This window comes from Aspergillus pseudoviridinutans (assembly GCF_018340605.1).
Source record: "Aspergillus pseudoviridinutans IFM 55266 DNA, scaffold_8, whole genome shotgun sequence".
NCBI lineage: Eukaryota > Fungi > Ascomycota > Eurotiomycetes > Eurotiales > Aspergillaceae > Aspergillus > Aspergillus pseudoviridinutans.
In genome coordinates this window covers 1,374,277-1,397,725 of record NW_025091288.1, presented here as the reverse complement: position 1 = coordinate 1,397,725, position 23,449 = coordinate 1,374,277, and the positions used below count along the sequence as shown (strand labels likewise).

Here is a 23,449-nt window from a genome sequence, read left to right as displayed (position 1 = left end):
ACAAAGATTTGCCATATTTTGATGTATATAGGGAAGACTAGGGTAATCCATTCAGACGATCCAGCACTAGACAACCTTGTTAAGCATTCATAGTCAGCTGTACTCCGTAATATTTTGAATAATCCATAGATTAAGAAAATGAGAAGCATAAATTAACAACCACTGTTCTCTGACATAATAGTCTCAGAAGCAAGAAGATAGTATGACCCAACTTCAGAATGGCATATAATAATACCTGCCAGGTTGAAAGGAGAACTCACAAGCAAATGATTCTCCCATTGATCTCCGGGGTTGAAACTGCAACTAATTTCTACGTAGGCTGGTCATCTAGCAAGCGGAGATATCTTAGCCTCGGGCGGTTCGACCAATTGCCAGCGAATCAAATGGTTTGCAAATCTCTGAAAGGCTGATACATCGTTACTAGCGACTACGAACATGAGGTCCGAGCTCACCTAAGGTAGGCGATCAAATTGCAGTACGTAGTAATAAGAGTGGAACATGAAGAATAAAACTTACCACTAAGTGATTATTTCTTGCTACTTGCAAGCTCTTGCTAAGTTGCTGATGCCATAAGCAGACCATCAGCCTTAGAGCAGTGTGGCTGCAGATGGTAATATAACTTTCTGCAAGTGGCTCTAATAGGATACTTGCTAACGACCAAAATCTTTTTCTCCTCTGGTACTTTGTGAGACCAAAGTCATGCCAGATGATACAGATTGATGGCACGAGCATCTGCAATTCTACCCTCAAGTAGTAGGAGGATCGACAATTCGAGCAAGGTAAGTTCCACGTCTATGTGGGCAAGGTTATGGCTGTAAACTTGATTCTGATGGAGCTGATGGTAATATGAGCGTTCACAAGAATGCAATAATCACCCCAGCAAATGGGCATATGGCGATATTATCTTTGAACACCTTGACATCCGCCATGGACCGTGCACGGTTTCAGACCTATAGAACTTTGATCCTTTGTGTATGACATAATGAGACAGCTCAAATCATTCTTCTGTTGCTACATGTTTACCATGACTTTTTCGAACCATTCAAGAGGCAACGGCGAGTAACAAAATAGCAGTTAATCTTCAACGGTAATTATCCATACTACTACCAGTCATGCAGCCGAGTTACCTCACTTAACTTAAGAGGGTCGAAGTTGCAAGCGGCACAGATCATTACTACTTTGGCTTGCCTGCATGCCATTATCACCAGCACGCTAGCCTGGTGCAATTTCGTTTCTCTGAGCTTGATTAGTGAAACAAATACATATCTCGGCTGCACGGACTCAGACTGGGGCTGTCTTGGCCTCCCCACAGAGCCCACCCTCACCCGGGAATGGCCGAGGATCAATATGCACCTAGCCCAAGCTGTCCTACGATAGCCTCCTAGCCTGTACTTATTGTACTCTGAGGCAACAAGATACATAGTTAATACGGACAGCATTACCTATACCTACCTATGTGCTTCGTTCTCTGTACTCCGTAGATAATGCCTATATCCTACTCCATGCTACGGAGTGCTGATGTAATTTAGTTTTATGTCAGATACCTAATTAATACCGAGTCATCCTTGTACTATGTACTCCAATACCATTCACTAGAAGGTAAATGCTATCTATCTCTTTGCGTGCTCCCATTACAGATAATTGTCTATAACTATTAAAGGGGATGTCCTTCACGATGACAAGCCTTTCAGATCCACGCAGTATGTATCTGCGTATCAGCATACACACTATCTATTACTACAGTATTCTGCAATCTCCACCTGCTATGATTACACAACACGTCTACAGATGACATTCATTTAGTTGGAGCGAGTCTCAGTGGGCCCCACACTGGAATCTGGATCCTTCAGGCGGCAGAGACGACGTTTTTCCCGCTGGTGGACTGGCCCCGTAGCTTCGTCTAGCTAGAAAGGGAAACGGGCAATGGTGCGCATAGGGGCATGACATGCAGCTCGTAATGTCGATCAAGACGGAAGCCGCTCTTCATTGCTGATAATTGCACGCTTGAAATATATTACAGTCTCTGCTGACGATTGACCGAAACACAATAAGGTAATGGCCTGAGTCTCTTGATTTATCTGGATGGATATTGTGACGATGTCCAGGTAGGTAGCTAGTTGTAAGTTGAACATTGTGGGATAAGATATTTTGTCAACAAAATCTCAGTCCCCTACTTATCCAACGCTCGTATAACATAAGCGAATCTTTAATCAGTCTAATAGATGACTTCAAGTTTGACCATAGTGTATATCTGACAGCACTAGGCTACATTTGCATGTAGATAGATGTACGATTCCGTTGCCCTGTCATTATTGCACCTTTTTGGGAATAGCCTATGCCGGACGGACGTATTGGATAAATGAAAATGGTAAGTGACAATCCTGACAACTCTCGCTATACCAACATTGGGATATTATTTAGTCAGCATCATTATGAATTGACAAAGTGGGAACTCTGAATTATCCTCCCATAGGTTTCTTGAGTGTACGGTCCTCAACTGGCAAGCTACTGGTGGAATTTATATCATTAATGAGTCTTAAAGCAAGTGTGATATTGGATCATGATGCAAGATACCTGTACATGCTATAGATAAGCGCAGATATAATATACTAGGCACCTGGGCTACAGCCTCCTAGGTTGCGAGCATCACCAAGGTAAAAGATGGTTCTTATTTCTTCACTCTACATTGTGAAGAGCAAGTACTACTCATGTATAGCATCACAGACACCTACAAAAGCTGGATTGCGGAGGGCAGTGGAGGCTTTATCCTTCTTTCCTCTTCCTTAGAAGCCTTATTATCTCAGAAATTGGGCCACATACACCAGACAATACTGTTACTATATTATTGCCAGTAAGGGTTATCTTAAACACCTATTCTAAGTAGCCCTAGAGCACTAGGATCTAATGCGATTCGGGAGAGTTTTCACCATATTAAGGAAAATTATTCGATGAATTTTTGCCACAGAACTGCCCGAATAGTCCAGGGGTAAGATTCATCCTTCGGGGTTTTCACTTCGGCTCTCAAAAGAGCTCTGTATGGATGAGACCCGCGTTCGAATCGCGGTTCGGGCCCTTCTTTATTTTGTTTTCCAATTTTTCCCTTTTCAATTTGCCTCTTCATCTTTTTGAGCGATATATGCCATCCCAATGTAGTATTCCCTTTTTATCAATCTTCTTTGCATAAACCAAGTTTCCTGCATTAGTTGAATATGATCATGGTAGCGCTTCGACAAGTCTTGTATGTAGTAAATTTGAACGACTAGTGGTATGGTTGACTAATGGCCCTTAACTCAGACAATGGATAAAATTATGCCGTATTGGGGCTCGAGTCACGACCAGCAAATTACGCGGCTGAAGCATAAAATACKGGGCAGCTCGCAGCCAACTCACAACCTCAGGGAGAAAGTTATGATAAGTACCTACGGAGTACTTTGTACTGCCCGCTCTGAACAGTATCTCCCACTCAGCTACCTCGATGAGAGCCGTAGCTTTTGGTTCGCCAACCGTCGGTGCACCATCGCGCGACCGCTCGTGCCTTGTGGTCTTAGCAAATGATGGACTGTCTTTGGCTGGCAACTCATATCGGCGAGACACTAGTGCAGTTCGCATTCGGGATCTTGTACCGCTAGATTCGAAGGCCAGAATGGGGTGCTCTCTCAAATCAATGTCAAGACCGGAATGTCAACCATTGGGACACCATTCCTGATATGTCTCCGTAATATTGCTGGCCCTCCTGTTCTTGCTTGGGCCATTGATTAAATACATGAGCGGCGATGGTGTGGACCATATTGTATCAACAGAGTACACAGTAGATTTTGTGACTTGGCCTCACTTCATTTAGCTACCTAATTTGTCCATTTTCGACCTGCTATTATTCCCATCGCAAAAGATCCGAGGTTCCTATATTACGCACACGACGAGAATGTTTACTAGTTGCTTATGGTCCTGCTACTCCATAGTCTAGATGCCTTAGTCCGTCGACTCCGTACTGACTAGAGAGGTACTGCAGTCTGCTTTCAAGCTAGCTTAACTAGCCTGACTCCGCCGTCAACTTAGCTTGTTGACTTGATAGTTGATTATCACCGGTGGATAAAACCAAGAGGCACTGGGTATTATTTTACAAACTAATGACCGTTCTCTCAGCATTAGATGGAGACATTGGCCGGGAGTCCCATTGGCAATCTCCTTCCGCGTTCTTTGTCCTAGCCTGAAGTACGTGACTCCCTTTGGAAGGTATTAGAGACATCACCTTACACTGAACTTCGAGCCGAGAGGTGCGGAAAATATCCGAGCTGTAGTCCTTTTGATCGAAACTCTGTAGCTACAGCCCCACAAGCATTTCAGGGAAATAGTCATTATGGTTGTGTACTGGAGGCTATCTACTCGTTATTTGAAGACAATAAAAATAGTAGGTTGGCCACATCAGGTCAGGCTTACAGGAAAAGATACACCCAACAATGCAATGATGATCCTCCTTACTGTACTCTATAGACTTGCTCCTTCAAGATACTGGTTATTGCAAATGCTCTAATAGTCAGCAAGCAGTATCCAGCACGTCACATCGCCTAGTAAACATTGGTTTTGTACTGGGTCCCTCTTCAGTTTTCGTCCCCTCCTCACTTGAAGAGGGCCAGTGAGTCCGAGAGCCATGAAAAAAAAAATATAGGAAATCAAACGCGTGAGGCTTTGATTGAATCTTAGCAGTACGTCAACCCAACGCTCACTGTGTCAAAATGGCAAATAATCACCAATCACACCTAGGAGCAAGACAACTGATGATGTTTAGGGCGTGCTTTCCACAAATTGGCATCACGACTCGAATGAGATGCATGTCAGGCATGGAAGGTTCTTTGAAATTCCGGGCCCGGACTCCATATATTATGTGTTCACTAGGTCAACGAGAGGAGTCCCACTATGAGCAGCTCATCCACAAAGGTAGAACATGACATCAGCATTCTGCTGTCTCTGCCGGCAGGTAAGGTATCAGCAGGTTTGCCTATAGGCGCACTGGTGTTGCTCAGGCCCTGCCAACATCGGTCTATGAGGCAGTAGCGGAAATGCAGCTCATGCTTCCCCCCGAAGCACTAATGCGTATACGAAAAAGGGTGCATCCTGGCTCATGTCCTATGAAGTCTTCTAGAAGTTCTTGTCCTCGGCAATTACTCCACATCCAGCCCCTACGGCTCCAACTCTGAAACTCTAACCCCCCTATATCAGCTATATCATCATATCGATTTGACATTAGGTTGCTCAGTACTTTCAGGAGAAGTAGAGGAGATTTTGCTGAGAAGACTCCTCCAAGACTCCTCCATGCTTCTGTCCGCGCCCCTTGGGCGACCAATGCAGAAAACGTAGAATAAGTAGTCCAGGCTGCCCTGTTTGACAAGCTTCTTGAGCTTTGCAGTCTCATGGCACGCACTGACTGGAAGAGTATCCCATTGTGTATCAAAATGTTGAAACATATCGCTCAGTGTTATAAATGGATCATCAGCTATCGCTCTCAGTTACCAGAGTGAGGGAACATATCATGACCCATTGCTAGGCTTCCATAACCAGCCAGCGGGATGAAAACAGACTTCGAAGTCGACTCCACCAAAGAGTCCTATKGCACCATATAAGTCATAGTCTCCTTCCAATCCCTCAACGCCTCCAGCCTCCTCGTCGACTTCTTCATGGAGGTCCCAGCCTCCTTCTCTCTGCCCATTTCTAGTAAAGAAGACATCGACTTGAAGTCTCTTACACCCGGTTCGCGAAGCACCATTTAGATGTTCTGGAAGACGAAGGACTATCCCCAGACCGACAGTATCATTCACATTAAAGGCGTTTGTGAATTGCTTCCCTCCCCACGAGTCATTCACGAAGCGACAACCGTCATCAGAAAAAACAGCAAGGCTACCCCTTTCCCAGCCGGGAGACCGSCAAGAGGGATAAGGCTGCGCGACAAATCCAATAGAAAACCCGCTCGAATCAGCAGACCCAGTCCCAGGCCCGGTACGGAGACCAAGCAATTTGACCTCGAAATATATAGTCTTGCTCTTTTCGGTGATATAAGGGGAATCATTAACCGGAAAATAAAGAGGTAGGCTTGTGGTAATTATGCAGTCACCGTTCCCGTTCGTTGTAGAACCCTTCCATCGACCCGGGTATGGGACAGTAAGGCTACCATGAAACTCATTCGACTGTACAGGGCGGAGGTCATATCTCTGTACACAGTCGTAGACAGCAGCCGAAGGCTTTGCCGGCGGATGCAAAGGCACCCTGTCGCAGAATTCATGAGCGCGCTCTGCGCCATCACGGGATGCATTGCCAGCATTTGAACAGAAATAGCCTGTCACCGGCGGCGGAGGCAATGTTGCTGTGTCAGGCACCAGTTCCTGCCAGTTGTGGTATGGAGGAGGAGCAAGCTCGGCTCGTCGGCTATCCTTTTGCCCAGGATGCCATGCTGCTTGGGAAGCATGATAGCTTGGAGGTGGTGCCTGGTAGTTGGGGCGATCGCTCATAGTAAACAGACCACCGAGGGAATGTCTTTCGCAAAATAATATCCTTCCCAGTCGGACCTTTTTGTGCGGGCGGAAAATAATTGTTCTTCTCTAGTAAGTATAGAGAGGGTCACACGCTGATGATAGACAGCGACTCGGCTGGGTTGGCGAGGCTTCTGTAACAGTTTGACTTTGCTGAGTGCTGCCAAGTGTGGCTATGCTTGGTACAATCCAGATGATCGGACTCCGTATACAATGGTTTCAATGAGGAAAAGTAGCCGACATCGATGAGAGAGGTAAGAGCTGAACCTATGAGTACTCTGCCACCATGCCTTCTGCTTGCTCACATTATGCCATCAAAGGAAGTTTCTCTCTCGGATTTTTATCAGATCAACCTTACGGTAGTTAGAGTGAGCCACCTATCCATGGAACTGCACTGGTAAGGCCCGAGTGGGAACATATCAGTCCATGAATTGATCCTCCTCCATTCTCCACTTCACGACCTTGGTTGGGAATGAACATCAAATTTAGCTCGCTTGTGCGGTAGCTAATGGTAGTATTAATATGAAGCCGTAGCTTAAGTCATTGTCGCGAGCAGGTATGATCAACAGAAACACCATTTTTCACTTTCCTCGCTCATCACCGTCCCCCCTTAGATGTCGTCGGGGCTCGAATGACTCTTCAATATCTATGATACTACCGCCTTCGAGAGGGTCAGCTTTATGCATAAACAATAACAAACTCACGTTCCTAAGTCACGGAGTACGGAGTACAGAAAGCCTTGAGGGCCTATCTCTAAGGCTGGGGGAGGTAGCTTAGACTCTTTCCCCTCTCTCCAATCAAATCAAATCATCACATGCGGCTGCAGTATCGGGCAAATTTGAGGCTGGTCCAGTCAGGACGGGTAGCAGTTCACACTCAAAAAACATGAGGTCTCGTAAACTCTCAACCCGGGGGTGTCGAACTCGCCTTTTCGCCATCTCGAGATATTTCAAACCAGAAGAGTCGTTTTAAACTGGTGCACATTGTCTGCCATTTCAGGCTCTCGCTGATGTTACTCGTTCAATGACGAAATCAAGAAATTCTCGTCTTTTCTTGGGTGCTTGAAGAGTGCGTTTTTCTTTTTCTTTTTCTTTTCTTTTTTTTCAAACTATGTTCATGGACAATCTCATGCAAATCTGCCAGTCTAAGCTTGAACGGATAGCTTGGGGAGACTTCCCTGCCATCAGATTCTGATCTAACGCTTCGCCATACGTGACAGGGCTCCGCATTGTTTGTCCCACTGTTGGTTAGAAGAGCATCAGTGAGAATGGAACAGAAGGCCCAGAATAAGAGAAGACGCCGCTCTTCAATAACTCAGCAACTTCACCGGATCTTCAATGTTGACAGGGAGGAATTTGTGAGTCCACCTGCTTTTTGACTATTTCTTCTTAATCCTGCGTGGTCCTGTGATGTGGGCTAGGGTGTATGCATTGGTCGACCTAGATCAGTCAAGGCATTTAAGAGCCTCATTACTGACATCTTGAAGCAAAAGCAGCGAGAGTCCCGGCATGTTCCTTCAAACGCAAGTGCAAGCGCTACGCCTGATCAGCATTGGCAGCATAGGAAAGAAGGGACTGACACTACATCATATCACAATGGCCAGTACAACAATCAGTCTTCTCACCAGCCTACGAAGGGGAGTCCTGATCTGGGCGATTTGGATTTTGCCCAGGCATGTGGTGCGGCGTCCGGAGAACCGCAACTTCGTCCTGGACGCCAGAAATCCTCGACAGGATTAGAGCATGCTGTAGAGAAAGCCCAAGGCTTTTTTAGAACGCCCGAAAATGCTGTTCGGCTTATTGAGACATCTACTGCTCAAAATGTGACCAATAGTGTCTCGCAAAAGAAGGAGAAACGAGTCACGCGACGCCTGGAAGCAGAGAGGATAGAGCTTGAGAAACGACTCTCGAAGCTCGAACAGACACAATTGGCAGGGAACCGCAATTCACTGAAAAGGGAGACTCGTCGCCTGACAAAGAAGCAGCCCCTTGGTAGCTCTAGCAGGGGCTCTAGTGTGAGTGCTGACGAATCTCGGCCTTCTTCGAAGCGTCTTTCTGCTTTGTTCTCAATATCCAGGCGTACATCAATGTCGCGATCAAGCTCTGTAAATGGCAGGAATGGCGAAGAATCAACAGATAGCGCACCTATTCCAACGGAAACACCGGCGGACGATGTTTCAACCTTGCAGGTCGCTAAACCCTCTTTATCCACAAGTTTGCCGGAGCGATTTAGTGCAGTAATATCAAAAGGGTTAGTTGTTGGGAACAATGCTCTGCTTCAAGACCAGACGCCACTGGCGCAGTCCTCGCCATCACCACCAGCAACCACAACTGCAACGAACCAATCAGAGACACTAGAAGTGAACGAAGAACGCTCCTTACAGAAGCCTGAACCAACATTAGACCATGCGAAGCACCAGATCCACGATTATGGCGAATCGTCAAAGTCACATAGCTTACACGCGTCGCCTGATTTGGACCGGATATCCTTCGCAGCGACTCTACACCTCGCAAGAAGGGCTCGAGATAACAATCAGCTCCAGGGCCGGTCACCAGGCACGGTTCAGCACCCACCGCTTGTTCAGAGGGATGTAACACAGAATGGAAAGCTCTACGACTCGCAAACTCCTGGGTCATCAAAGATGGGCGCAGTTTCTCAACCGAACCCAAGTGCAGTTGAGAACCCAAGCAGCTTACCAACTAAGGCATCAGTCAAGTCTGTTCCCAGGAGAACTTTCAAACCATCCCCCCTTGCAGGTGACTCGACAAGCCGCGGGAGTTCTAAATCACTTGCTGGAAACTCCAGCGCTTCGCGTTTGCGCAATTCTGGAGGATCCAGTGGCGCGAAACGAACTCCATCCTCCCCATTGGTGACGGTTGCAACGAGCATGTCTCCTGCTGTGGGATCTTTACAATTCTTACAACCTTTAATCAATAGCCAATCGGAGACAGAAAGGGAAGGTAAGGCACTAGATGCCGCCTCTGAACGTACGCCCAAATCGAACAATTCTGCAAACACACGTGTCTCGAAAGAACAAGAAGCCCTCGATTACGTTTCTTCGCAACACCTACGGACCCGTCATTTGACTCACAGCTCAGCAACGATTTCATACGCCCCACAACTGTCTGTGAAGTCACGAATTCAGGCTTCAACTAATGACAAGAATATTAATCATTCGAGCCTGAAACATAATCGCCAAGAAGAAGCTACAGCTATTCATGGTTCCCAAACAGCGAGGGTCAACCAGGATATACCTCCCCTGCCAGAGCACAAATTAGCTGGAAGACTTGATGCCCAGCAATTTGCAACTCCAGGCAGCGCATCTTCACGAAGCTCATCTCCAGAGCCTTGTTCGGAAGACTACAATACTGCGGATGAAACAGGATCGATAGGATCTGTACCCCGAGGCAATAATGACTGCTTGGATGGTAAGTGTGCGGCAGCATCTGGGCCCTGTTTTGTGCAGAATATGGTCGAATCGAACGATTCCACCACCCGTGCGAGCAGATTCTCAGATGTCGCGGTATCCAAGGTGGGCGACCCGCACGGTGGCAGGTCGACCACAGAGACAGGAACCTGCAAAAGGAATCAGTCAATCACCAAGACTTTTGTGATCTGTTGCTCATGTAAATACTGGCATAATATGCCGCCTGAGATTTATTCGAAGGTCGCCAGTCCAGATACTTGTTCGGTCCCTACCAGAAATGGCCTTACTCTTCTTGGTCGCAGTTCATCTTTCGCCGGTCGAAAGGCAAGCCGGAAATTAACTCGCAGTACCCAGATTAAGTCTGCATTATTGAACGAGCGACCTGCCAACGAGAGGGCCACACTGGGATCGGAAACAAGATCTCGATTTGCTGACCCCCCCTTACGGTGCTGTTGGTGCGACCATCCCATGAGCAGGCTTTGTTGTGAAGGATGGACTACCACGGTCTACAAGCACGAGAGACAGTTTTGAGTCATTAGTTGCTTCTACCTGACTTCTCCATCATTCTTCCCTGTGACCTTATTTCCCAGTAACCCATTCGAACTAAATGTTGTTTACTTGGTTGGCATCGCCTGTGCTGACTGACAACCAGTTGAAACTAGACAAAGCTCGATAGACTACCTGCACCCTGAGTATGATTCCCCATCTATCTGGTAAACTTCTTCACGCCTCAGGATCTCGCTATTCTCAAGTATGCATAGAAGGGTGAGAATGGCCATGGAAATGACAAAGCGAGAATTGGAGAATAACATCTTGTACTGTCTGCCACTTCCATGTGACGTAGTCTTCATATGCCTCGAAGGCTCCATTGCCAATACGAAGCATCCCACATGTCAGCCTGAGGTATGACCTCGGCCCTCAGCCTGTCATCGCAGTTCTGGGGGGGGTCGTCGAATATATCAACGCAGACAACTGCAACTCGATAGGTGACTATCAGAGATCATTCAACACTTCTCACAGCCCTGAGAATAGAGCGAGCGTTCTTGTATGCCTTTATTGGCCCATTTCTTGGTGAATCCCGTTTAAGACCTGGTTCATACCACTAAGCCTATTGGCAGCCGATACAGTATAGGGTATAGACAACGAGAAAGGGAGCACTATTCGGAGAGAACTGATCTCATCTTTTAAAGCGTAAAAGCTTCTGCCGTACATGAGAACGATGATTTACGACTGCGTATATGAGGTGAGTTGCCTTACAGATGAAGCCGAGTGCTTAAACCGGGACATGGGTCAGTTGAACTTAGCGGCCTTCTACCTATGATCTAACTTGTAGTCCCGTGCCCCCAAAATTCAGAGTTAATCATCGACTTTAAATACCCCTTAACCGAAGTTCCAAAAGCCTTTCCCAAAGAAAAGAAACAAAGACCACGCCAACGAGCATTTGCGCTCTTTTTCCTTTTGGCTCTCTTCAGCGCGCTCTTGATCTCCTCATACTTGAACCCATGGCGCGCCAAAGAGGTCTGTCGAATGCTTCTTCGTCACCTTCTCTTCCCGATGGAAATCAGGTACCCGGGGAACTTTAGACCCTTAGTGCTCAATGAAGACGTATCAACTAACGCTGTTGAAGGAGCTTGAGAGCATGTATGATTATCTGGCCAAAGTGATCCTGCTTGGGCCAAGCGGTGCCGGGAAGTATGTCTCGCTGTTGATAACCTCCCCAAGTCTCTTTTACTACTGTTGCTCACATGTTACGGCTCACCGCAGGTCATGTGTACTACATCGATTCGTGAAAGACGAATGTACGGCTCCGATCCCTGACTGAGCCTGATCCTATCCCTCGCTCCCCCTGAGCTGGATAGCCGGCTCGCTAATACACCATGCGACTGTAGGGAGAGTGTTGTCATCACAAACGATCGGGGTCGAATTCTCCTCAAAAATAGTCAGGCTTGGATCCGGTCCCCGAAAAACAAGGATTAAATTGCAGCTTTGGGACACCGCGGGCACAGAGAGATTTCGTTCCGTCTCAAGATCGTACTATCGCGGAGCTGCAGGCGCTATCCTGATCTACGATATATCTTCGCAAGCTTCATTCGCAGCGCTTCCTACCTTTTTAATGGATGCACGTGCTCTTGCATCTCCCAATCTCACTGTTCTACTGGCCGGGAATAAGGCGGATCTTGCGTCCGACTCCGTGACCCATGGCGATTTCGCAGATGACAGCATGAGAGCCCCTCCTACTCCTTCCAGCACTAGCAGCAAGCAGTCATCATTCCCAATCGACTCAGTCCCCGGTTCTGTTCGATCTACAAGCCATTTGGGTACTGGAACAAGACTCACGGCGACATATGCGTTTGAAGGTCGTCAAGTGAGCGCCGAAGAGTCAGCACACTGGGCTGCCAAGGCGAATATTCCTGTTGCTGTCGAGGTGTCGGCTCTTACCGGAGAGGGCGTGGAAGAATTGTTCAACCGATTGGCACGAATTATCCTTACCAAAATTGAGCTAGGGGAGATTGATCCCGACGATCCTCAAAGTGGCATTCAATATGGAGACGGCGGACTTTATGGCCAGGGCACCAGCGATGGGTCAAGTATTCGAAGTCGAATGACAGTCGATGATACTTCCGTGCAACTGCATCGCAGGAATCCAAAAAGGCGGGGCGGCAGTAGGGGAGTGAATAACTGGAGAAGCAACATGGGAGAATGGGAAGAGGTCTTTCGCCTCAGCGGCTCGCACCAAAAGAAGGGTAGGGGATGCTGTTGACCCTTACGAGCGGTTAAACCTCTGGCACGTGTGGATTGTTGGGCATGCCATGCCCTTCGCTCGCTTGCATCAAGTCAGGCAGTGCTCTTACCTTAGGCCTTCTCCTCTGGAAGGTCTGCACATCGGAATTCATTTACCCCATATACAACATAACGGAGGCCTGCATTTGTCTTATCCATTCTGTCTGGTTGCTTATTCCGTACGCACACTCCCTAGATACCTTACGTCGTCCTCTTTGCCTCGGAGTTAGGTTCCATTTCTACTCGATTGTTTCATGAACAATGGGACTCGGTAACTCTGGCTTCTCCCTTCTTTTCTTTCTATTAACCCTTTTCTTTTACGCTGTGCGATCCCCTAATCCCTCTCATCGGTCCTCTGATAGGGCTCTACTTGCTATCGTGGCTAATCAGCGAATACCTCATTATGCGTGAAACGGCCTATAGCTCTGTCACTTGCCAGCGGCTGGAATTTTGCCTGTCCTGCGTTGCGTGACCAGTAAAATTCGTGGTTGACTTGAGTTGGGCTCAGATATACAGCTATTATTGTTTCATTCCAAATATTAGACACCAGAGCGGCTACCACGTCTTCTTCGTCTCCTGGTCCCAAAGGAGGCAGAGGCCGAAATGGCGCCGGACCACTGGTTCGAATTACACATTTTCGAAAGTCATATGATCATCGGGGGTGGTCGTCTCAATCTTGGATCCCGGAAATAAGTGTTTTGATGCCTTTCCCCGCCTTGACTTCCTTAAATGCCTGTTCAGCGTCATAGAACTCGACCACGCCAGTGATAAGATCCTTCACATTGACTTTACCGGACGCGACCAGGTCGACCGCGAGCTTATAGTCACCACTGCCATACCGAAAGCTACCTTTGACAGTCAACTCCTTCGTGCAGGCCGCCATGATTGGAAACATGATTTCGCTCCGGCCCATGCCACCTTGCACGTATGTGCCACCGGGGCGCAGAACATGAATTCCGGTGTGGACGGACGGTTCAGCCCCTGAGGCGTCGATAACCACATCTGCACCAACTCCTAGGTTGTTCTCTTTTCTCAGTCGCTCCGCGTTGTCGACCGCGCTTACTTTGGCGGGCTCGAAAGTCGATGTAGCCGCATATTTCTTGGCAAATTCCAGTCTCGCCTTTTGTATGTCCACGGCGATGATTTTAGCGGCGCCGAAAGCTTTTGCGACGGCACAGCACAAAAGCCCGACGGGCCCGGCTCCGAAAACGATCACGGACTGACCGGGGGTGACGCTTGCTTGTCTCACGATGTGAACAGCGACGCCTAGAGGCTCCATGAGAGCCCCCTCCTGTAAGGTGATGCTGTCGGGAAGTTTGTAGCAGAAGTCCTCGGGAAGTACATAGAACTTGGCTAAGGTGCCATCGTATGGTGGAGTCGCTGCGAAGGCCATTTTCTCACAGAGGTTGTATTTCCCAGCCTTGCAAGGTTCGCATCTACGGCATGGAATTCCTGGCTCCATGGCAACATGATCTCCCACTTTCAAGCCTGTGACAGCTGAGCCAACCTTGCTGATGACTCCGGATGACTCATGCCCTAAGACCATAGGATCCTTCACAACAAACTGGCCGATCGAACCATGTTCCCAATAGTGGACCTGAATACAACCGATGCGAAACTGTCAGCCTGATCAACGATCCCGGGGGACAGGTGGATATAGAGTGTTAGGCTGAATGCGCCGATACGTACATCGCTGCCACAGATACCAGTGAATTTGACGTTCACCAGTACATCGTGAGGGTCTTTTAGTTCCGGAATAGGTCGATCTTCGAATTTGACCTGGTGAATACCTTCGAGGACAAAGGACAGATTCTATTTCGATAAGATGTTAACCTTATTGCTTCTTTCCTCTTCTCCGTGCTCCTATTGGCTTTCATAGTTGGTGATGACACCAGAGAAACGGACACACCTGGGCAGTTGCTGTTGATGTACTCATTTTGTATCGCTTTTGTCTGTGCTCAAGATTCGCTGTGTATTCTTCTTTCTTATCATTCCTTTATTTATATAGGAGATCTGAGCCGTTTTCTGAGAAGGTCGGCGGTCTGAAGAAGGTACACGGAGGTAAACTGAAAGGAGAGACGGAGGAAGAGAAGGAGGGTTGCTTGCTACTGTTATACTCGACAGGATAAAAGAGAGGGGGGCGTGTGGAGAAGGAAAGCTTACCCAAATTATCCAGACCAGAACTTATGAATTGGAGCAGCGAGCTTTTAAGAGGGACATCTATCTAGATAGTGGATAATATAACGACTTGAATTGAATATCTCCGCTCCCCGCCAAGTTGTCTGGTCACACTGGTGGGGGTGTCATCAGTCGGGTTGGGCGAGATCCTTTTAGTTTGTAGGTGTTGGAAATTACCCGTGTGGTACCTCCTATTTAGCCGGTGAAGCTGGTAGAAAGAAGGTTAAAAAGGGAGAAAATAATGGTCTCTTAGATTCAGCTTCTGATCCCACTTATCACTCTCAATGTTTAAGACTACCCTGTATGAGGAGATGGCAATATGATGTACTCATGGCAACTGCTTCTTAGGTGGGCTATGACATCAGTTTGACACCAACTACATCCCAAGAGTAGCCATATGAATACTAGGTGGCATGAGATGAGACTCATCTCAAGAGTCTGTTCCTGCTTGACCATCTCTCTTCTCATCTCCTCTCAATGGTTCCCATATTTACTGTTCCCGTGACCATCATCGCCAGACGGGTAAATAAGTTAGCGTTGTGGAGATGAAGTCTAACTGAAAAATGTGTCTATTTACACCCACATTTCTTTGATATTAAGGAATGGCTTGACTATGCAGTGGGACATTTTATGAGCAACTCATAACATAGCTATAAAAATGCAAACTCTCACACACAAAGAATAAAAAGTAAAAAGTAAAAAGAAAGCAAGAAAGAAAGAAATTTTCAAGGTTGAGCAATGAGTGTCATGCCTTAAGAGGATCACTCATTCGTCGTATGCTACTTCCAGTCGTCAGTGAAGCAAGCAACCCAGTATTTATTAGTGTATGCGGAATAAGAGAGATAATTAAATTCTCTCTGTGTTTTGTCTTGCCCTTCTTTTGACAAAATATTATCTGGTCCACGTAAAGATATAAGATAGGTCTTATGAAGTCACTTGTAGCTTGAACCATGTCAATGCCTTATCAATACCTAGGTAAATAATCACAACACTAATACCCTCTACGGAGTAGGATTCCCGGGACTGACCAATGGAGACGGCTTATTAAGCCAGATATTCCGTTAGAGAGCCTGCTGAGGAGAAAGTATCCGCCATTAACGGAGTATCGCCGACCTGACGGACAAAACAAACGCCTTTCGATCTGAATTCCCTGGAGGTTGGGTCGAGCTATTTGCCATCCTTGATTTATATTTGATTCGCCATCACTATGGTCGGATCTAATGTCCTCGTCCAACCCTGGAGGAACGCGGTTTTCCACGCTGTTCGGCCGAGAACGACCATACCTACGTACCAGTACCGATACTTCAGGGCAACTGCTCGAATCTCTGCCAACGATAAGTCGCAGTCCTTCAAGAATCAGCTGTATGAGAGTACGCAGCAGCGGTTGAAGCGGGAGCGCGCTGAGCAGGAACGATTTTCTCAATATCAGACTCAGTCACCAGGTGGTCGCTATGCGGCTTTGATGTTCGGTATGCGATCCGCTCAGGGATACGTGCCATGGGTACTTTAACCCGTCTTTTCTCTTCAATATGGTTCTAATTCTCATCGTAATAGCATTGGTCTTCTTCTCTACTGGTGCATATTACCTAGGATCTTTGAAGCCGGCTAGTCTTCCAACGTCGTCAACCACCACCCTCTTCGATATCGAGCCGCCGATCCACAATATCTCACAGGCAAATTTACAAGCCGCTTGGGCGGACTTTGTTGAGATTCTAGGAAAGGAAAATGTATCCACGCAACATGGTGATCTCGATGTACATTCCGGTTCTGATTGGTCTTCGTACACACTCAAAGAGGATGAAAGGCCTTTCCTTGTCCTCTATCCAGCAACCACCGAGGAGGTTTCCCGAATTATGAAAGTCTGCCATCAACGGGTCATTCCTGTGACGCCCTACTCCGGTGGTACCAGTCTGGAGGGGCATTTTGCTCCCACGAGAGGAGGGGTGTGTATCGATTTCGGCCGCATGGATCGTATCCTGGAGCTCCACAAAAAGGATCTCGACGTTGTGGTCCAGCCTGCAGTTGGGTGGGAAGATCTTAATGAGGAATTGTCTAAAGAAGGTCTCTTTTTTCCACCTGACCCGGGTCCCGGCGCTATGATTGGCGGTATGGTCGGCACTGGCTGTTCGGGGACCAATGCTTACAGATACGGCACAATGCGAGAATGGGTTCTTTCTCTGACGGTTGTCCTTGCAGATGGCACTATTATCAAAACAAGACAACGTCCGCGGAAATCGAGCGCAGGCTATGATCTCACCAGGCTGTTCATTGGGAGCGAAGGAACTCTCGGGCTTGTGACGGAGGCTACGTTGAAACTGACTGTCAAGCCCAAGAGCCAAAGCGTTGCCGTTGCTAGCTTCCCATCCATTCACAACGCCGCAGAGTGCGTGACCCGCGTGGTGGAAGAAGGTGTCCCAGTTGCGGGGGTTGAGATCCTTGATGATGTCCAAATGAAATGCATCAACGATAGTCGGACGACTCGTCGACAGTGGAAGGAGTCACCTACTCTCTTCTTCAAATTCACAGGGACCCCCGTGGGTGTCAAAGAACAAATTGAGCTTGTTCGGAAAATCGTCTCTAGTAGCGCAGGACAATCATTTGAATTCGCTCGAGGGGAAGATGAAATGAAAGAGCTTTGGAGTGCTCGGAAAGAGGCTCTGTGGAGTGTGATGTCCATGAGGCGAGGTCCGGAGGACCGCGTCTGGACAACCGATGTGGCAGTGCCGATGAGCAAGCTGCCCGACATAATCGAGGCAACGAAGCAGGATATGACGGAAAGCGGATTGTTGGCCGGAATTTGCGGCCATGTCGGGGATGGCAATTTTCATGGTACTACCCCTGCTGCTTTCCCATCGTTAAAGCATGAAACTAATCTCTTCCCAATTTTCTTAGCAATTATCCTGTTCAATGAGAATGAAAAGAAAATTGCGGAAGGTGTTGTGCACCGAATGGTCAAGCGAGCAGTTGAAATGGAAGGCACAGTGACTGGAGAACACGGGGTTGGCCTCATCAAGCGGGACTATCTTCAGCATGAGGTTGGGGAAGCCACGGTGGACGCTATGCGGCGGGTAAGTTATGAGGAATCTAGCTGTAGGACTGGTTTTGATCCCGACGTTGACTCTATGCAGATAAAAATGGCGCTGGATCCCCTTCGCTTACTTAATTGCGACAAAGTCGTTCGAGTAGAACAACCAACGCCAGGGGAAGTAAAGAAGTGGTGAACAATGGCATTTACAACAGCAGTACTAAGACAGTTCATGTAGCTTGAACAAGTCAAAGGAAGGATGAGCGCAAAGTAAAGATGGTGTGCAATCACGACGTTTTCGATACAAGCGATTAGATTGGCCGATCGTGTCACTAATATCCGTAACCCCTTGACTCTGCTTCGTAGCGACTTCCGTATCCATGCCGTGACTCGGCATACTTACTGGTCTCGTTTTCCTCGTCTCCACGGTACTCTACTCGAGTGTCATGTTCTTCAACTTCTTCGTATGCTCCATGCCGACCCTCATACCGCGGCTGATATTCCCTGCACAGACTGTCAGTCATACATCCGAGTAGAAAAGTCAACGTCGGCCAAAAGTCCCCTAAAGTATGTTTCACTAACCTTTCTGGCCTGCTGTGTTCGTAGAACCCAGTCTGTGCAGTATCATATGTAGAACGGCCGCTGTCATAATCGTACCTGGAATTCGTATAGTCTCTCCTATCGTCGTCTGCACGTTCATAAGGCGCCTGCGGTCTTTGTTGGGACAACCGACTTTCACCAGTGTCATAGTCTGGTCGATCGCGACTGTACTCTACACCTCTCCGATTCTCAACGGAAGGATATCTCTCAGAGATCTCGTAACGTTCGAAATCCGAACGGCCCTCAGGGTTCGCGTGCGCATCCTCGTACTTTTGTCTATCCTGGGACCATTCCCGTCCTCGCTCATGATCATACCCGCCTCCCCCACGGGTGTAGCTCGATGTGCTTTCGTATCTCGGGTCATCATCGTCTCTTGGGCGGCCTTCATTCCATCCCTGTCGAGCCTCCCTTCCGTACTTGCTTCCCCCCGAATATCGATCCTCACCGTCAGCCTCTGATTCGAATCGGCTCTGGCCTCCATACTGTCGGTTAGATTGTCCAAGGCGCTCATCCTCCTGAAAATCCGTCTCGGGTCTTTCATTATCCGACTGACGGGAGCTGGTATCGCTTAGGAGAATTGATCCGACCCCACTCACAAGACCTCCAACTAAGCCTCCGAGGGATCCACCGCCCGCAGCCTCTGCCGCAATCTTACCAAGCCCGCTGGTGCTCGGCTTATAACTCTCCTCGGGGCTAGTTTTACCCCTATGAAGTGTTAGAGGCTTACCGCATCCATGTCCTGAATCATGCACGCCTTCTTTGTGATTCTTGCCCTCACGAACACCCTCCCGAGAGAGCTGTTCCCGAAGGCTCTCCTGTTCCGCCTCATCTTTTCTGCCCCACCACTCCTCGACAGTGTTGAACATGATTTGACGTATATCAGATGCTCCGTCCTCGCCATATTGACGTAAAGCCGGATGATGAAAGACGCCGGTGATGATCCGGTCTAGTGTCCTGTCTACATCAATGTTTTCATCGTCCCAGCACTCCATCAGCTGAGGCACTGTCCATTTCACAACTCGAGAGGCAATCTGGCCAGCCGGTTCGTTCAGGACGTTCGAGAAATGATCTTTGGAGAGCATCGAGTGGGTGGGGTTTGAGGAGTCATCATCATTGAATACAACGTGCTGCTGTGCCCGGCTACTTTCAATGACTTCGGAAGAGCCGGTTTGAAGCTCGACCTTGACCTGCCGGATGATGGGGAGTATATATGGCGCAAGAATGGAGAAGACAAAGATGTTGATCTGCTCCTGAAGCTGTTCAATMAGCTCCGGCAAGACTGGGATCTTTTCAATCGCGCGATTGATTGACTTAATGAGCTCGTCATGCCATTCAAGAACAGGGTAAATCTGCTGCTGCACATCGTCCAAATACCGCGTCCATTCCTCGGGCTCACGGGGACAGGTGTCTTGACTGTGTTGCTTGGCGCCTTGAGACTTGGCTTTGAACTCGTCCATTTTGTTGGCTTGATCGTTGCTATTTCCAATCAGTCCCTCGGGGATCTTGTTGAGCAAGTCCTGTATGAAGCTTTCGGAAGAGGTTCCACTTTGCGACTCATTGATGACCCCTTCAAGAGACTGGACTTCAGATTGAACCGTCTTGTCCGACAGCTCACCCAGTACCGAGTGAAAAAAGTCCACGCCGCCAAAAGTGCCAGTGACAATAGGATAGACGTAACCCCGTGCACCGTCAACTTCAACTTTGGTGTTGCGACCCACATGGGGGAAGACCGTTGATTCTCCCAGTTCAATAAGGCTCAGCTCAATGTAATTGGAATGTGCTGCATAGTCTTCCAAGCAATGGAGGCCAGTGCCAAGCAAACGAAGCGCCTCATGGAGGTCATCATCATTACGTGATCTTGCATATCGCCGTCCCAGCTCAATCGAACGCTTAAAGACTCTGCGGACCAGGCCCGCAGAGGTCCCGATGCCGAGATCCTCACTAGCTATATAGTTTTTCAGGCCTGGATGTAATGGATTTGAGACGTCAGCAGGGCTAAGTTCTTAGTTGGAAAAGGTGTTCCCACCTGTCCTCGGATCGACCGACAGCTCGCGCTCCTCGTCAACAGGGCCTCTCAATCGACGATCATAGCGGCGCGCGTCGTCCCCTTCGGCATAGCCGAGAGGGTTATCGATATGCTCAGTAGGCTCATAGCAACCTAGGCGGTCAGTGGTCACCTCAAATTCTTTGGTTCCGTAGCTGCAAACATTTCGTCAGCAAGTGATCACTATGGCAATGCCTGGAAATGTTGACGGCTTACCCAAAACTAAGAAACCCCAGAACCCATATCAGGACGCGAATAGCTTCGGCACTGACATATTTCAGGGTGCCGACATCCACGGCCTGGCTGTAATCGCGAAGCCAATTTCCAAAATATACGCGCTGCACATCGAGCTTGCCAAATTTACGGCCACCAGCAGCACGGGCCAAGAACAAGGTTAACAATGTATCTTCGATATCGCCATGGCGCCAATTTTGACCCTCGATTTGCGAAATCGATGCGATATTGCCAGCACCAAAGGCGTTGGCTTTTCCTGACAGCAATAACAGGAGCAGAATGGAGAGGGTCAGGCTCTGGACGCTTGACCCCATGGCTGGTGAATCCCTCTTGGTCAAAAAAAAGGGAGCGCCAGAGTTCGGGATTTCGAATAACACTTATGAGCGAATATGCAAAGATAGATCCTGCTATTGTTTAGAATTCCTTCGTAATAAGGATATTCCTCAAGGATAAGAGTTAAAGAGATATTGACTATATTTCACGGGGCCTGCTCTGTACCTGGACAAGGAGGGGAGGGGAACAGGTTCAGAACCCCGCCATAGCCATAGGTTTTGATTCAGGCCTTGGGCGAGAATGGATGAAAGCAGGGAGTGGAGTGTTCGATACTTAATCAGGACTAACAAGCCCTATCACCATGGGAGTCGGCTGGGCACTTGGCGGCATACGATGATAGGACAGGCCCTCAGACTTCATGCTCAGTTGTTCAGTGCTTAACATCTTGGCAGCACCCACAGTTTGATAAATGCCAATGAAATAGCTAATAGTGGGACTTGGGAGCAAACTATTATTGGTTCTTGAGCATGTGGAGGTTGGGACTGCCTAGCAATAGTGGTAGGTAGTAATAATAACCTAGGTGAATAATAACAATAGTAGCTGGCAGTCTTGTGGATAGGTGGTGAACTGGTGATGATATACTCCACTCCATACCTCCGTAGAAACTCCTGCAATTCAACAAGGATCTTGTTATGTAAGGTATTACCTAAGATACAGGTACAAGGCCCAGGAACATACCTAAGGTACCGAGTACTATTGGGGAAAAATACGGTGTACGGAGCGTACCTTAGGTACACTGTAGACTAAGGTACAGGTAAGGTACAGGCCATCCGCATCCGGCGCCCAGGTGACCGTACCTTACACTACCCACCTTAAGGTACCTTAGGTACCTTAAGTACGGAGTCCATACCAGTGGTACTGCAGATACTGTAAAGTATTTATCTAAGAATGTATTCCAGTCTTGCATGTCCCAGATTCCCAGCCACTACGGAGTACTTAATGATCAGCTACACCATCATTTGTATCACAGATATACAGTATGCACAGCCTGGTAGTTATAGCAGGTGACGAAATGTGCTGTTAGTATCTACTCAACCTCTAGAGAGGTATTTCAAGAAATGTGTTCTATCATTCGTCCTATTTCCCGTCGTCTGCCCAGGTAAAGGCACATACCTCACTTAAATAGAGTGAGGAATAAGGTACCATTCACCTTGGTAATCAGAATTATTCAGGGTGTTATCATGTAAGACTGTGCTCTGTACATAGGTACTTCACCGCGGTCGCTGCACAACAGCTAAAGGACATACCAGTCTATGTACCTACAGTAGTGGACAGCTTACGCAGGTGCTCAGAAACCTAGGTACAATGCGACGGTAATTATTCATCCTTTCGCGTGGCTTACAACTTAGGAATAGGCTACTCCATACTAATAGATAAGGAGATACCTTATCGTACCTGACATTCAGCTGTACTGTACGGGGTACTTTGTACGAGTATTATTATACTACCTATCTACATGTTTTCCCAGCCTTGTCTGGGAAACCACTCCTCCGTCTTTCCGGTAAACCCACAGTGTGTCCTGACTCCTAACCACGAGCCTTCTTGGTTCTGTGGCTGAACAGTGCCCGGATGCGCAAATCATTAACTACATATCGACTTTCCGTTCCAGTGCTTCCTCATTATCCAACTGATCATAGACTTTGAGTCTGCACCTCTTGTTTTCAGCTTCACCAACTCTGATTGATGCCAATGGTCTGGGCTGGCCGATCCCACACATAGTCTTACCCCGCTACTCTCTTGGTTCAACTCCGGTAGATATCAGATAATAATTACTACGAGCTTCAAGTATCGGCTTCTTAACACCGGCTTTCCCTTGCCGGACTTGCACTTACTTAGCTATTCGGTGTGCGCTGAGACGACCATGAATTCCTTGTCCTAGCATTGAGCATTATATTGTCTCATGCAGTCCAAGACTGTCGTCAGGGTGCTCTTGTGGAATAGGAAAGGCGATTTATCTGACGTCGCCTTCGTTTGGCACAAGCGAAAGTCACTTTGCTGCAAATAAACTCAATCGATTTGATTCTCTTTGCATACGAATTCTTTCTATGCATATTTGGACATCGCATTTGGAAGCTTAGGTCCTATCACTTCGCCATGATACTACGTTGCCAGTTCACTCTTCGGCCCAACTGAGCGATCTACAAGAATCCCTCCCAATCATCCGATACATGAAGGATTCCAAATCCACACATCTTGTTCCAGGCGCGACCGTCACTCATATCGACAATCCGAATAATCACCCAAGCCCTGGGACCTTACATGATTGAAGTTCCAAAATCATGCCCTTACTCGCAAAGTTACCTCGC

General features: G+C 47.8%; 6 protein-coding genes and 1 non-coding gene across 7 annotated transcripts; 4 read left to right on the top strand and 3 right to left on the bottom strand.

The window, feature by feature from the left end:
- Positions 1-2,969: 2,969 nt before the first annotated feature.
- Asppvi_010566 lies at positions 2,970-3,072 on the top strand. The gene has a single exon. It is a non-coding gene; the product is annotated as a tRNA-Pro (tRNA).
- Positions 3,073-5,525: 2,453 nt separating this feature from the next.
- Asppvi_010565 (SSH4 family protein) lies at positions 5,526-6,500 on the bottom strand (the record flags this gene model as incomplete). Its single annotated transcript, XM_043306408.1, has 1 exon — positions 5,526-6,500. The coding sequence occupies one exon, from the start codon at positions 6,498-6,500 to the stop codon at positions 5,526-5,528; it is 975 nt and encodes a 324-aa protein (XP_043162343.1).
- A 1,288-nt stretch (positions 6,501-7,788) lies between these two features.
- Positions 7,789-10,479, top strand: Asppvi_010564 (uncharacterized protein; the record flags this gene model as incomplete). The annotated part of the gene is made up of 2 exons (XM_043306407.1): positions 7,789-7,878; positions 8,008-10,479. 2 exons carry the CDS (start codon positions 7,789-7,791, stop codon positions 10,477-10,479), a joined length of 2,562 nt encoding a protein of 853 aa, XP_043162342.1.
- A 1,066-nt stretch (positions 10,480-11,545) lies between these two features.
- Asppvi_010563 (putative Ras family GTPase (Rab4b)) lies at positions 11,546-12,709 on the top strand (the record flags this gene model as incomplete). Its single annotated transcript, XM_043306406.1, has 3 exons — positions 11,546-11,640; positions 11,713-11,747; positions 11,838-12,709. 3 exons carry the CDS (start codon positions 11,546-11,548, stop codon positions 12,707-12,709), a joined length of 1,002 nt encoding a protein of 333 aa, XP_043162341.1.
- A 690-nt stretch (positions 12,710-13,399) lies between these two features.
- Positions 13,400-14,665, bottom strand: Asppvi_010562 (NAD(P)-dependent alcohol dehydrogenase; the record flags this gene model as incomplete). The annotated part of the gene is made up of 3 exons (XM_043306405.1): positions 13,400-14,326; positions 14,419-14,541; positions 14,639-14,665. The coding sequence occupies 3 exons, from the start codon at positions 14,663-14,665 to the stop codon at positions 13,400-13,402; spliced, it is 1,077 nt and encodes a 358-aa protein (XP_043162340.1).
- A 1,449-nt stretch (positions 14,666-16,114) lies between these two features.
- Asppvi_010561 (FAD-binding oxidoreductase) lies at positions 16,115-18,128 on the top strand (the record flags this gene model as incomplete). Its single annotated transcript, XM_043306404.1, has 4 exons — positions 16,115-16,376; positions 16,462-17,736; positions 17,800-17,975; positions 18,036-18,128. 4 exons carry the CDS (start codon positions 16,115-16,117, stop codon positions 18,126-18,128), a joined length of 1,806 nt encoding a protein of 601 aa, XP_043162339.1.
- A 136-nt stretch (positions 18,129-18,264) lies between these two features.
- On the bottom strand, positions 18,265-21,124 carry Asppvi_010560 (uncharacterized protein; the record flags this gene model as incomplete). Its single annotated transcript, XM_043306403.1, has 4 exons — positions 18,265-18,436; positions 18,515-20,495; positions 20,559-20,731; positions 20,793-21,124. The coding sequence occupies 4 exons, from the start codon at positions 21,122-21,124 to the stop codon at positions 18,265-18,267; spliced, it is 2,658 nt and encodes an 885-aa protein (XP_043162338.1).
- Between the last annotated feature and the right edge of the window lie 2,325 nt (positions 21,125-23,449).